General features: G+C 43.4%; 1 protein-coding gene across 1 annotated transcript in view; it reads right to left on the bottom strand.

Moving 5' to 3' along the window:
- LOC138797557 (scaffold attachment factor B2-like) overlaps window positions 1-14,566 on the bottom strand; it is a 48,384-nt gene that overhangs the window by 16,166 nt on the left and 17,652 nt on the right. Inside the window, exons 7-10 of the mRNA XM_069977874.1 lie at window positions 13,404-13,504; window positions 11,901-12,050; window positions 8,199-8,305; window positions 5,158-5,273 (exon numbers count right to left, since the gene is read on the bottom strand). Coding sequence (XP_069833975.1) covers window positions 5,158-5,273; window positions 8,199-8,305; window positions 11,901-12,050; window positions 13,404-13,504 — 474 coding nt within the window. The remainder of the gene's footprint in view (window positions 1-5,157; window positions 5,274-8,198; window positions 8,306-11,900; window positions 12,051-13,403; window positions 13,505-14,566) is intronic.

Below are 14,566 nucleotides of genomic sequence, written 5' to 3'. Positions count from 1 at the left end.
GAGAGAGAGAGAGAGAGAGAGACACACACAGAGAGACAAAGACACAGAGCGAGAGAGAGAGAGAGAGAGAGAGAGAGAGAGAGAGAGAGAGAGAGAGAGAGAGAGAGAGAGACACAGAGAGACAGAGAAAAAACATGTGGACAGAAAACTTAAGGGTACAAACACACGGCATTTACTGCTGCGATACGCAGCAGATTAGATCTAAATAACTGAACACAGCATCAAATCTGCTGCGTATCTGCTGCGTGTGTTTGTACCCTTAAGATGAATGGACAATGAGGACCCCCAGACTGCTGCTAGAAGCTGCAAATCCACGCCGCAGCTCCATTCATTACACTATATAACAATGTATGTTGCCAGGTTCTAACTTATATTTCATCCTATGTATAAACATGATAAAAAAAATACCAATATTTTTAATAGAACTGTGGTTTTGTGACAATGGCCTATGCTGCGTTAGTTTTGTATTGATTGAGATGTAACACGAGATTTTGGAAAAAAATCATTTTACTACAAATGCGTGGCTGTTATAGAATGCGATAAATGCTGTGTATAACAGTTTTGAAAATGGGAATTTGTGAGCACTCACCATAAAATCGGTTTCTCTATGAAGTTCATTGGGGAACACAGACAGTGGGCATAGGCTGGTGCCACTAGGAGGCAACACTAAGCAAAGGGGGAAAAAAAAAAAAAAAGTGTTTGCTCCTCCCACTAGGCTATACTCCCTCCTGCAGGCAGTGAGCTAATCAGTTTGTACACAAGCAGTAGGAGCAGCCAGGAGAAGCCAACAGAAGGTACACAGAAAATCTAGAAACAGAACTGCTGATGGACAGTAACCAAGAAGGAAGAAAACCAACCAGCAGAATCCATACAAGCTGAAGGCCAAGAAACATGATAACGGTGTCGGCGCTGTGTGTCCCCCAATGAACGTCGACGAGAAAAGGATTTTATGGTGAGTACTAACAAAATCCCATTTTCTTGCTCGTATCATTGGGGGACACAGACAGGGGGACATCCTAAAGCAGTTCTCAGGGGTTGGAAGAAAGGAACATAGGAGAACCAACCGGCTAATGCGCTGCAGAAAATGACGACCTGGAAGCTTTCACGAATGGAAAAGCTGCACCATATGAATAAGGTGTGGAAAGATCAAGAAGCAGTTGGATACATTTAAGCAGTAGAGTGGGTCCTATAACACATTGGCCATAAGGTCCAAAAGGACTGGGGTGAGAGGTGAGATTTAACTGTCCAGGATATGACAAACTGGTCAGATGGCCATCCTGAGAAAGAAACAGCAGCACTGAATGCACACAAACTGGTCAGCGAAGGCATGACCATTGCCATGATGAAGAGAGACGACAAACGACCAAAGGGAAGCTGTGTGTCCAAAAAGCGAGAGCGAGAGAGAGCGAGAGCGAGAGGCTGAAGGAAAGGTTAACTGCCTGTCCCAGACCTAAGCTGGGGTCACAGAACATGGAACAAAAGACAATAAAGGGCGGAAGAAGTAGTTAGGGTGTGTGGGTTCAGGTAGATGCCAGGAACCAACTGAGGGCATAAGAGACAACCACTAGACAAGCCAGATGCTGTCCAGGATCAAGGATTTCAATTGATGAAGTCAATGATGAAGTCAAAGATCTCTATCAGTCCATGGTCCAGAGACAACAGTGTAAACTGGTCAAATTGTACTAAATCCCGTCTGGGTGTGGGAGCATCAACGAGTTGGGAGTCTAATTGGCCAACTGTGAAGGTGTTGTCAGGCAGTGTGAAGCAGACACCTGCGTAACCTAAGGAGTTTAGGTGAAATAAAAACAGAAGAAGGGCTCAGTTGGCAAGTATGAAACACTTGAAGAATAATGTGATCCAATAGGCCTGGAGACTAGGCTTAGCCAGGCAGAGGAAGCACCTGAAAAGTAGGTATGGACTATCATGGACACAGGATGCTGAATTGGCATGGCTAGAAACAAGTAGCATGTGAGTCAGGGACAAATACAGTGCTAACTAAATTACATAAGATTGGTGACCCTACACCAAGGAGGAGACCTGACTCACAGACAGCGCCACAGCAGAATGAGTATTACCAGGGCTAGAGAGAATCCCCGATTGAGTGGGGACATTAAAAAGCAGGGGCCTGATGTTAAATACATTTTTATTATCACAAAACATATGCCCGATACATATTCCTTTCACAAAATATACAATCAAAACCTGAGGTGTGTGGTTAGAGGGACTATGTGGACAGGATAGAAGAATCTGTCTGGAAGTCTCACTTTGCAAATATCGGCCTATATTTTCACACAGTCCAGGAACTTGAATCAGAGAAGCGTATGTGCTGTAAAGGAAGCAGGGCTGTTAGCCTGAAGGATACCCTGAACATGCACTGGATGCACCTGGTCTAACAAATCCCAATAAGGGAATGAGGAGATTGGGTCCACTTCTAAGATAGATGGGACTCCCATTAGGACAAGGCTAAGCCAAAAAAAAAAAAAAAAAACTTAAAGTGACTGTACCACCAGGCCTAGGCAGAAGCACTGGAGGCGGCTGACCCACCCTTAGTGGGAGGAAACCCCAGCCCCTCTATGATAGGGTTCCATTGATTCTAATGGAGTCAAGGAGGGGCTGGGGTTTCTAAGGGTGGGTCGGCCCGCCTCCAGTGCTTCAGCCTGGGCCTGGTGCTACAGTCACTTTAAAGGTGCGTTGATACCTACAGGATCAGCAAAAGACTTGATGGTGCAGGAGTCTAGAGAAAAATGGCATTCACAGAGGCAGGCCAATGAGAACAGGAATTAAACACTGCTCGGTGGCTGTGAAAACAACTGGCAGAAGTCCACACTACCAGTTTGAAACTTCTCATGTAGCAGAAAAAAAGAATTGTCCATAAAGGAAAGATCCGCTAAGGCAAAGCCCACACCCCTAGGTGAAGCCACACAAACTGTACTGTGTGAAGAGATGACTCAGCATAGCAAGGGGGAATTATGCTGGCTGGAAGGCACAGGAGATAACTGTATAGCCTTATAGATCTGACTGGTGGCAATGAAAGATGTAACAGAACCAGGGCAGGGATGCTGCACTCAGGAGTACCCTAGCTGGGAGTGGGCTGCTTGGTGAGCTGTGCACTACGGCATCCCACCTAAAGAAGAGAAACAGGATGCTGGAATGGTTATAACAGGTAACCGGGAGGTAAGGCATTGCTGTAAAGAAACACAACTTGCCAATGGAATGGAGAAAGGCGACTATGGTCGTGGCCACGGCAGGGACTAGTAGTAATAAAGGAGCCACTATGCCACAAAATATTGCCTACCGCACTGGAGCAGCACCCCAGACAAAAAAATGGGATTCAAGAGGAAACCTGTAATACACAATTACCTCAACACCTGGTAGTGTCTACTTGGATATCTGCTCAAGTAGACACTACCTGAGGAACTGGAGGATAACTTGTAATCAAAGCACTGCACCTGTGGATGCGGGAAAAAGTGAATATCAACGTGGTCATAGTAGACAGGAGGTTAAATCTAACACTACAACTCTGCCTACAAAAGGGAGAGAAATGGCTGCTAAGGTAACAGTAGGTACTGTGTGAATGATAGGGAATAACTGTCCCACAGTACTCCACTTGTAGGAATGTGAATACTATAGCCCAGCTACTTTACCTCTAGAGAGGAAGTAATAAGACTGTTGACCAAGTAATGGGTGGGGTACCATAAAAGCTACCCGTGTAGCATGATAACTTCACTTGTGGAAGGGTGAACAAGAGCACTGATGTAGCAGTCACATAACAGGCAGGATGATACCGCTGGAGCACAGCCGCTTCACCTGTGGAAGGAAGTAACATGACTGCTGACCGGTGTAAGGAAGAAATATGACTCGGGATGTAGCGATAGAGCCATAGGACAGACAGGATAGTATTTTCGTAACATGATTAAGTGACCTGTGTAATGAAGTAGTATGACTGCTGTCGTAGCGATAGTCAGGGCCATGTTTATCATTGCTTGAAAAAGGCTACCATGTCGAAAAGTCGCACTGGTGTGTTATAAACGCATGTGCCGTTCCAAGTGGGCTGCACTGGGGGCTTGAAGAGTAAGGGGACCCAGGAAATGGGAAAGGGGGAACACTCACCTAGTCCTATACAACCTCTTGCTCCTCATATCTTCAGCTCCGCAATGAGACCAGCAGGGTCACCCCTTCAGAGTGCAGCTCACCTGGATGGGTCTGCTGGCATGGAGGGGAGCACTTACAGCAGTCTGGGTGACACTTGGGCTGGTGGGACAGAGGAGCCTGCTACAGACTCATGTTTCCGCTAGGGGTGCTGGAATCATACTACTGCTCGCCCAGCTCATTGGGGAAACATGGACACATTTGTCTATGTTATCCCACCTAAAAAGGGAGAAAAAATGTAAAAAAAAAACAAAACTACTGTACTGTTACTGTACAGTATAGCAATCAGCATGTGGAGTATAATGTATAGTAAGTGCATAAACCTGAAAAACACAGCAGCAGCTTGTAGATACAGGATGGAGCTGTAGATGCCAATAATACAAAAGCGTAGGACAACAGGCTAGAATATAGAATTAGGGCTGCTGTCAGGCGTGTGGTCACATGACAGCAATGGGGAAGGGGGGGGGGGGGGGTGTTCAGCATGGACCAATCAGGAAGTGAGAATCACAGAGCCAGAAACTTTTCTATACAGCAGTGTGAATGGCTGAGTGTGAGTGCAGGCCCATTATAGCAGGAATTGAGAGGTTGGGAAACACAAGGAATGATCTAGACCACATGGAGCATGAAGGAATGAGCAGGACAGATGTGGGCACAGTATTGCAGCTCTCTGAACGGGAGAGAGGGGTTACAGCTATGAAGAGATTACCTCCACAGTCCTGTAGCCTGATGTAAGCCCCAGCCTGAAATGGATCTGCTATTAAGGTAAGGGAGACTTCCTGGGTCAGAGTACAGGGCTGTAGACCCTGCTACGCAGACCATGCCCCCCTCCCACCCAGTACTGGGAGCTTTCAAACCAAAGCAATGCTCTTAAACCAAGTTACAATTTTGAAAAACTGAGCTCTTCTTGCAAAATGCTCTTAATCCAAGTTACTCTTAAACCAAGGTACCACTGTACATGTAATGTGCAGAGGACAATATACAGCTTGGTTTATCCACCAATACACATACCAGATTTGCTGGTTCTGGAACGATCAGACGTTCTACTTCTGCGGTCTTCCTTATCCTTTTCTGTGGGTTTGCCATCATTTTTTTCAGACCCGTCATCCTTCTTGTTTGGTGAAGATCTAAAAGCAGGTAAACATTACATAAAAGGGTTGCCTGACCATGAAAGCTATTTTAAAATCTATTTTCAACCGAGTGTCGAACCTGCAGAAACAAGAGTCTGCTAAAGGATGACAGGAAAGCACAAGATCACAGTACATAGATGAACATTTGTAAATGAGTTTCTATTACTATTAGATGACTGAAAGGAAAAAAAAAAAAAAAAAAAAAAAAAAAGGATGGGACACATTATACAATGTGTTTACTGCCACCATCATAAGAATGGGACATACCTTACTCAAAAATATATTAATTTACATATTAGCTATGCCATATACCATTAACTTACAAAGTACAGGTGTGCTCAAAATGTTTATATGCCCCAGCAGAATTTTTGTTGTCAACATAACTTTTTCCACTCACGGTTAGTGGTTGGGTGAAGCCATTTGTCAAACTACTGTTTCCTTTTTTAAAATCATAGTGATAACAAAAAAAACACCCAAATGACGGTGATCAAAAGTTTACATACCCCAGTTCTTAATACTGTGTATTGCCCCCCTAACATCAATAATGGCTTTAATTCTTTTGTGGTAGTTGTGGATGAGGCTCTTTATTTTCTTAGATGGAAAAGCTGCTCACTCTTCTTGGCAAAAAGCCTCCAGTTCCTGTTAATTCTTGAGCTGTATTGCATGAACTGCATGCTTGAGATCTTCCCAGAGTGGCTCAATGATATTGAGGTCAGGAGACTCACATGGCCATTCCAGAACCTTCACATTATTCTGCTGTAGCCAATGACAGATCGACTTGACCTTGTGTTTTGGATTCTCATCATGTTGGAAAATCCAAGTACAGCTTCTGGGCTGACGAGTGCACATTTGCCTCCAGTTTTTGCTGATAATGTGCTGCATTCATGTTCCCTTCAAGTTTGACCAAGTTTCCTGTGCCTCTGTAGCTCACACATCCCCAAAACATCAGCGATCTGCCACAATGCTTTACAGCAGGAATGGTGTCCCTTTCATCATAGGGCTTATTGACACTTCTCCAAACGTAACATTTATGGTTGTGGCCAAAAAGATTGATTTCAGTCTCATCACCCCAAATTACCTTACTCCAGTAGCTGAGTCTTGTCTCTGTGCTGTTAGGCGTATTGTAGGCAAGATAGTTTGTGGCATTTGTGCAGTAATTGATTTTTTCTGGCAAAGTGACCATGCAGCCTATTTGTCTTATTGTACACCTTGAAACAGCCATGCCGATAGTTTTCGAGAGTCTGGTATTTCAGCTGGGTTTTTCTTTGCATTCAAAACAATTTTGTGGCAAAAAGTCTTGTTGGTCTACCTGAGCGTGGTTTGGTTAGTACAAAGCCCCAGAGTTCCCAATTGTTAATCACATACTGAAGAACACCGCTGATTGGAATTATCAAATTTTTTTTGTACCCTATTCCTGTTTTTTACAGTTCAATTACATTTTCCCAAAGATCCATTGACAACTCTTTTGCTTTTCCCCATGACTAACAACCCAGAATCATCAGTGGCTGGATGAAAGATGGAAGAGTCTGTCTGGTTCCTAGAAACTCACTCAGCTTTTATGCGCACACACCGATTACAAGCAAACAGGTCAGAGAGGAGAATGTTACTTTTAGTAGCCATTTAAACCCATTTGCGTAAACGTCTGTGCATGTTATCAGGCAAAAATCTCCAGGGTATATGAACTTTTGATCAGGGTTGTTTGGATGTTTTGGGCTGTAATTATGATTTTAAAAGAGGAAACACAGTAGTTTGACAATAACTGGCTTCACCCAACCACTAACCACAAGTGGAAAAAAGTTCTTGCATTATCATTCATATTCTCTGAAAAAAATGACAAAGTAAGCAAAATTGGGCAAGGGTATGTAAACTTTTGGGCACAACTGTACCTGCCGATTTAGCAGCAGCGTGGATTCTTAATACAGATGTTCAGGTATCCTTGTAATCCAATGAAAGTCATGTGCCTTTCCACAACATGTGGTTTGTTACCAAGGATCCCCACGTCTGGATTAAGAGCTCACGGTGACCTGGTACTGACTGCTGGCAGGTACCCTCTCAAGCACAAAAAAAGAAATGAAAGCTGTAAATTGCATTTGCATGGCAAAACAACAAGTGTACTCCATCTAAATAGGGAGTAATGAAACTGTGTAGCAGGGGAGTAACACATACTACTTATACACAGTGCTTTACATACTCTGCCATACTCCGGTTCCCTTTTGTGACATACATAGTACCCAGCATACAGCTCTCGCAGCCACATTACCCAATGTATCAGACCTGCAAAGCAGAAAATGTCATCCTCTGTCCTACAGAAATCCAGATAAACCGGATGAGGTGTTATAGCCGGTGCCAGTGGAATGTACACATTTCCTGCTGTGTGAATAAGGCCTAACAATGCACAATAAATCCATCAATGTGGAGGTCATCTATTTTCTATCATAATGAAATAGTGCCCAAAATAGTGCCAACCCATAGAAGTGTAAACAGTCCAGCCATGTGTGAGAAATGATAGGATAATAAATGTTATCCCATGCATAAGCCATCCATCATAGCCATTAAGTCGCTAGTAAACATATTTAGCGCGCTGGTTTACCACCATACTATAGACCTAGGGTTCAGAATCATTTGCAGCAGGTTCCCACAGAGATTTGCAAGAGAATGGCACTGGGTGTCCCTGAAGTATCAAAGCAGCGACCCATTCATTCTAAAGTTCTCAGGTATACTGCTCTCTCCAACTATTTACAGGGTTCATCCTCTTGGGTAGCAAAGAATGGATTTAATGAAAGGAATTGAATTATTAATATGTCAGAATATGCTAAGTGGTTATTCAGGACAGGTACTCTAAGCAAATAACACTGGGTGTACACTTCTGTATACGAAGAATGGTTATGCTTTTATTACTGTATGCATGCGATGAACTCTTACTTTTCTGAATTGTCGGTTGAATGTCGTCGATCACTACTCGATTTCTCTTTTTTGGGGTCATTTTCTTTCTTATCCGAGGACTTCTTACCAGCAGGCTCATTTTTTGCCTATATACAAAGAAAGGAAAAAAACAAAAAAAAAAAAAAAAAAAAAAAAGAAATTTGAGCAGAAAACCTCTGATGAAGTTGTGTTAGGTACATAACCTTTTTATTTCAGGTGAAGAGAAAAAAAAAATTGAATACTCATTACAAAATCATTGGGCAACATAACATGCATTAGGAATAACATTAAAGGATAGAGGTCACTATGGACGCCAGGATCTTGTCTGTCCAAACTGTAACCAACAAAAGGCAGCACCACTATGGAATACTTGGAAGTGGAGTGAGCTGACAACGCCTAGGCTGCACATGGAGGACAGGGCAGGCCGTGTCCATGGAGGCCTCGCAAAGACACAAGATGGCTGGCAAGATCTGTTAACCTGCAACACAATCGGGCAATTGTTAGCCCAGGAGAGGCTATTGCTAGTGTGAGAAATCTAAAGTAGGGCCATGTCTCAGAGGACACTAACACGGTACACTCTGATCAAATGGTTTGCCAAGACCCTTATTTTTTTAGACCAGGTTTTTATCGTGTGAACGCTGGGGGGGGGGTTATGGGGGCGGGCGAAAGAGTATGTACGATATGCACTTGCACCTGTAGGTTGCTGTTGCACTTTTTTTTTGTCTGATCCTTTTAGCCAATCACTGAAAAGGCTTATCTGGTTGTTTCCACTCCTTTAGGGGAGAACGCTTTGGGTGATGCCTATGACAGCAAAAGGAGAAAGTCTGCTAAATGCAAGTGGGGTCATTATTCAATTCTGCTTGCAGGAAATTAAGTATCAGAGGGATGTTAGGATCCACTGGAAATGGTGCTCTGGAAGGGCACCAGAAAGAAAATACCTTCCAGACTTTGAGGTAGATTTTTGAAGTAACTGGCTTTCTGCTGTTCTGAATAGAGGAAATCACTGCCTCCTACAGGCCCCCACTTCTGCGCATTGTCAGTTCAGGATCCAGGCTGACAGAGCTAGCTTCTTTAGGTCTGGGTGGTGGATAGCACCCTGGTGTGGAAGATCTGGATTCAGAGGCAGATGAAAGGGAGGTTCATGGGCCATCTTCCTCAACATCCCAAACCCAGCTCTTTTTGGCCAAAACAGAACCACCAGGATGACCTCTATCCCCTCAGTCAGGATCTTCTGCAAGGTTCTGGAATGATTTCCATAGGATTTCTGATGGTTTGCGAAAAGGTCCACCTCCGGTAGGCCCCACTTGTCTGTTAGCATCCTGAAGACTGAAGTCTTGAGACACCACTTTCCTGGGAAGATGGTATGTCTGCTCACGTAATCTGCTTGAGTGTTGTCCACATCTCTGAGAAGGTTACTTCCGCCCAAGCAAAAGTGTCAGATATGTAGGAGTTCTTTTTCGCACTGCCCTGGTGTCTCAGATGTGCGACCAAGGTAATGTTGTCCGAAAGAACGTGTACGTTTGAGTCAAGATATTTTCTGCCTGATGTAATGACATGCATACAGCAAGGAGCTCTGTAATTGGAGGATCTTGTTGCTATCTCTGTGGACCAAGATCCCTGGAAGAGAAAGGTATCCACCTTCGCCCCCCAAACTGTCATACTTGCATCTGTGGTGAGAATCTTCTTAGTTAGAGGGTTCCAAAAGCTATATTGTCTTTGAAGGGAGACGGATACCGTTTGCCAAGACTTTTTAAACAAACTTTCAGCTTTGCAATCCATAGAGTTCCGTAACAGAGACAAATCTTTGAAAGGGAGTGTAGTTCTCTTGGTGACTTGCCACCTAGTTGTCAATTTTAGGCACTTTCTTCATTTTTAAAGGGTAGCCACTTTTTTTTTTTTTAATCTCAGAAGGCACCACCAGCCTCCTTTCTGGATCCTTCCAGTCATCTACAATAAAGGGCTTTAATTGTTTAGTAAATTGGAAATTACGAGTCACAAAACAAGGGAATAGCCAGATATCTCTAGCCTGTTGCTAAGGTGTGCCTCCAGATGGGAAGAGCACCAAACCACCCTAAGTAGCCCCTTAAGTCTCGGTTGTGAGTATTGGAACATAAATAGGTTAACACCAGGGTGGCCCCTTTTGTGTCAAAGTCTAACTCTGTTGCAAGTATTGCGACATGACAAAGGTTTACCAAGGCAGGCATCCATCCACAGACAGCTGTTTCGGGGTATTTGCCCCTTGTCAGTGTGGAGCAGGATCCTCGCTAGCAGGGAAAATGAAAAATAGACCTACAAATCTCAGCAATCACTGACCTCAGGGAGATCATTGAGTACTTCATTGGAATTTTTTCATTGAAGAGTCTCCATTGATGCCCCCTGGCATGACACATGGCACAGAAAACCCTGCGTGTCCTGTCACCAGAAACTGGTGCATAGTTTCACCCCGGTCCAGGGCCACCAGCCGCCGTCAGGGAAGGGGGGGGGGGAGCTTTTAACCTGTCCCTAGGGCATAAGGTAACTCCTGTGGTGCCGTTGTGAAGGTGAAAAAATTTTTTGGGAAAAAAGCACGAACGAAGCACGGAAGTGTGAAACACGTGTTGGGCGGTCCCAGGGATACTGGTGAAGTAAGGCAACAGTGATAATGTGTTTTCCTTAAAAAAAAAGTTGGCAAAAAAAAAAAAGTTTCTGGTCTTTTAACTTTTGGGTATTTTTTCCTTGCTTTTTTAGTGCTTCTTTTGTTTTCTTCTTTCTGTAGCGTTGTTGTAAAGGCTATAGATAGTCACAGATTTTGGTGTTCACCAATTGTAGGATATATGTAGGAATTTAAGTGTTTTTGTGTTATCTTTAGTAGAAATGTAAGACGTGCCAGTTCCAACTCGTTGTCTCTCTACAGCGGCTTACACTACCAGACTGTGCAGGGTCATATAATTCTAGTAACAGAAGAACAGCACATCACAAAGCTACTCAAACTATTAGTTCATTTTGTATTTATTGGAAAAGAGCGTTCAGGGGCAGCGACAGCAGGTGGAATGGTGAAGATGGAGAATCTTTCCCTACTCTAACACTCCCAAAAGAACTCCACCCAAGGACTTCTGAAGATATTAGCTGATGCATTTGGAAGGGGAAGGTAGATGGCATCTTGTACTGATTCAAGATCAGAGGGTCTAATGCCAAAGGGAGAGATATTCCAGTTTATTATAAAACACTAAGCATGTATATGAAAGCGGGTTGGGTTGGGGGGTCCAAAAGCCCTAATTATGTGTGTGTCATAAGCAATCTCAACCAAGCCTGATTCTGGCTGAAGGGCGGCCAAGTAGCCTGAAACAGTGGTTGCTCCAGGAAGCGCACTGTTTACATGGTTCGTTGTGCTGTGGCAGATAAGGATACATAAGTCTTGTAGCTCCAGAATTAAAAAAATAAATAATTAAAAAACACAATCTAAAGGCCCTATTACACCAAAAGATGTCTGACAGATTATCTTACAGATTTTTTCAGCCAAAGCCAGGAATGGATAGGGCCCTTACTGTAAAATGAGATCTAGCAAGATTGTCACATGACCACGGCTGCTGCCAGGATCTCCAATGGCAACTAAGTCACTAGCTGCTGGATGGATGCAGGCCAAAGGCTACCTGGGATCACACATCCTTCTCCAGGCAGCGGGAGGTAAATTTTCTATGCGAATGTGATCACACCATGACTTGCCTTTTCTACAGAAATCATTCTCCCATGAAGTTCTGTTCGGTGCAGATGGTTTATGCATTTTGTTGCATCTTCTGAGGAGGACATGGTTACAAACCCATAACAGCGTGCTCCAGGGCTCCGGGCATTGGTTACCACCTTAGCACCCACAACCTGAAAAGTGTGAAACAAAAATTAGCCCCTACATTTATAGAATTACGGACATTTCAGGGCCATTTTTCTGAAAACATTAAATATCAACAGTAGAAGTGATTTTAAGAAACTCTGTAATAGGTTTTATGTACTAAAAGAGTTTCCTTCTGTAGTGAAAAAGCAATCTCCCAGCCTCCCCCCTCACATCAAATGAAGCAGGATTTCTGTCTCCATTATGTGGCTATGGAGATGGGAGGGGCTGTGAGGAGTGACTGAGCACGGAGCAGTCTTGCAAAGCCCAACACCCTGCAATCTTCTCTCAGTAACTTCATAGATAAGCACTGACCTTTCTGACCCCAGAATCCTGCGGTTTAGCTGCCCAGAGAGTCTACAAACAGCTGACCTTCATGTCACCTCTTCCTGCTCCCTCATCTCCCTCGGCCCCTCCCCCCTCCATAAGGATAGAATGGAGAGAGCAGAGCCCGTCTTCACTGGCTTCTCTGTAATGAAGACGTGTTTGCCTGATAATGCACAGATAAGAAGTCAAGGGGGGAGGCTGGGAGATTGCTTCTTGAGTACAGAAGGAGGCTTTTTTGGCTGATAAAACCTATTACAGAGTTTCTTAAAATCGCTTATACTACTGATTTCTGCAATAAAAAAACATGACAGTTACGCTTAACATTAAGTGATTACTTATAGGGAGAAGAAAGCTGACGGATGTTTCCTAATCCTAGGAAAAATTAAACGTACCGAAAACTACGGATGTCTCATAAGGATGTAAAACATTTATGGGGAAAATTTAAATTCACTGCCAATCTGACAGCATGAGAAACAGGTCGGGTACCCTGCTGTGTGGTCGGTGACAGGAGCAGCTTACACTGCCTGTCACTGGTGACAAGGGCCCGGCTGTCCACAGAAGAATAGGATGTGTGCACAGAACTCATCAACTCTTATGATGTTTTCACAGCAACATAAACTTCAGCAGCTGCATGAGGAAGTCTAAAAGCCTTGTGATTTGTGCAATCTAACATATAGATACATGTCCCTGCCAATACAGGACAAGTTCTCAACAAGCTGTCTGACAGGGAGGAGAAAATGGTTCTCTTTTTAGCATAAATCAAGAAAATGTTGCAGTGCTGACAAACCGTAAGGGAAATTAGATTTCTTCCTTATAATATTTCCATATATTAGGCCTCCCCATATTCTAGTATACTACTATACCTTCCCAAACTATAATATGTGCTATACCATGCCATATCATCATATGTACTATACCTTCCCATACTATATGTACTATACCTTTTCTACACTATCATTCTACACCTTACTATACTATAATGCATAGCATACCCTTCCCATACTATAATACTATACCTTTCCATACTTGCTGAAGAGGTTCTTCAGATCTGTTGCTCTTGTGGTAGATGAAAGACCACTCACCCACAAATTCTTACCAGAACTGGCATCGATTTGTCCTAGTATCAGATAAAGTCATGTCAATCATGAGGAATGCAGAAGTTACAAAAGACTTTTTCTCCAAAGCTGAAATTCTAGCACACAACATGTACAGAAGAAAGCACAATGCCAAAATTATCTAACAGGAAAGTGAACTAGAGTAGAGCCAAGTGTTGCATTCAGTACATTATAATGGCAAAAACCCACTCATTTCCCACTGACATATATACGCTGCGGGTGAGAGGGGCAGCACCTTAGGACTGGCATTGTTTGTCTACGTGCTGCCAGATGAACAAATACTCATAAGTCCCACAATGAATGAAATACATGGAGTTTCCTTTCTCACCTGAACATGCATATACGATCATAAGGTGTTCACCACTAGTAATATTGGTGGCTGTGTACTCACCATAACATCTCTCAGTCTGTTGACAGCTACTCAGTTCTGTGCCATAGAAGATGATACCAAGAGTCCAAAAACAGAGAAAGACTCACGTAGGGAATCACAAAAGGGATGGTGAAGGGATGTATGCTGTGACTCCCAATGAAGAGAACTAAAGCCTTATTTTCTCTGTTTTGTTAGGGGTACAGGAGACATGGGTTGGAAGACGGCAAACCCCAGGAAGAGAGGAAGACAAGAGGAACTGCCGCTGAATGAAGCTACAATGCCAAGGAATGAGAGGCCAGAGCTGCTGGTAAATAGATGATATCCCTTACTGGATTAATATCCTTAAAGACAGAGGACCAAGTTGGTTACCCATCCACTGAAGGAGGGCAGACTGATCAGATAACCATAAAGAGCGCCTCTAGTGGCTCAGAGGGAAGACTAACATAAGACAAGATGATTATGCTTGAAGAACTGTAGACCACAGGGTTATACCAATAACAGAAGTTATTGTCATAAGTGGAGGTAGAGAAAAGAGTCCAGAAGGCATAAGTATGGGAGATTAAAAAAAAAAAAAAAAGGAGGAAGGTCCAGTGAGAAGCCCTTGGAATAAGACCTAAACTTTCCTGAAAGATTAAAAAAAATCTGCTTGCAATGCTCACTTCCTCTCAGGGGGACAAGACTATAGTGGTCCATT

The sequence above is a fragment of the Dendropsophus ebraccatus genome, chromosome 7, assembly GCF_027789765.1.
Source record: "Dendropsophus ebraccatus isolate aDenEbr1 chromosome 7, aDenEbr1.pat, whole genome shotgun sequence".
Classification (NCBI taxonomy): domain Eukaryota; kingdom Metazoa; phylum Chordata; class Amphibia; order Anura; family Hylidae; genus Dendropsophus; species Dendropsophus ebraccatus.
Note: the sequence above shows the minus strand (reverse complement) of the source record. Positions and strands in the feature narration are given on the sequence as shown.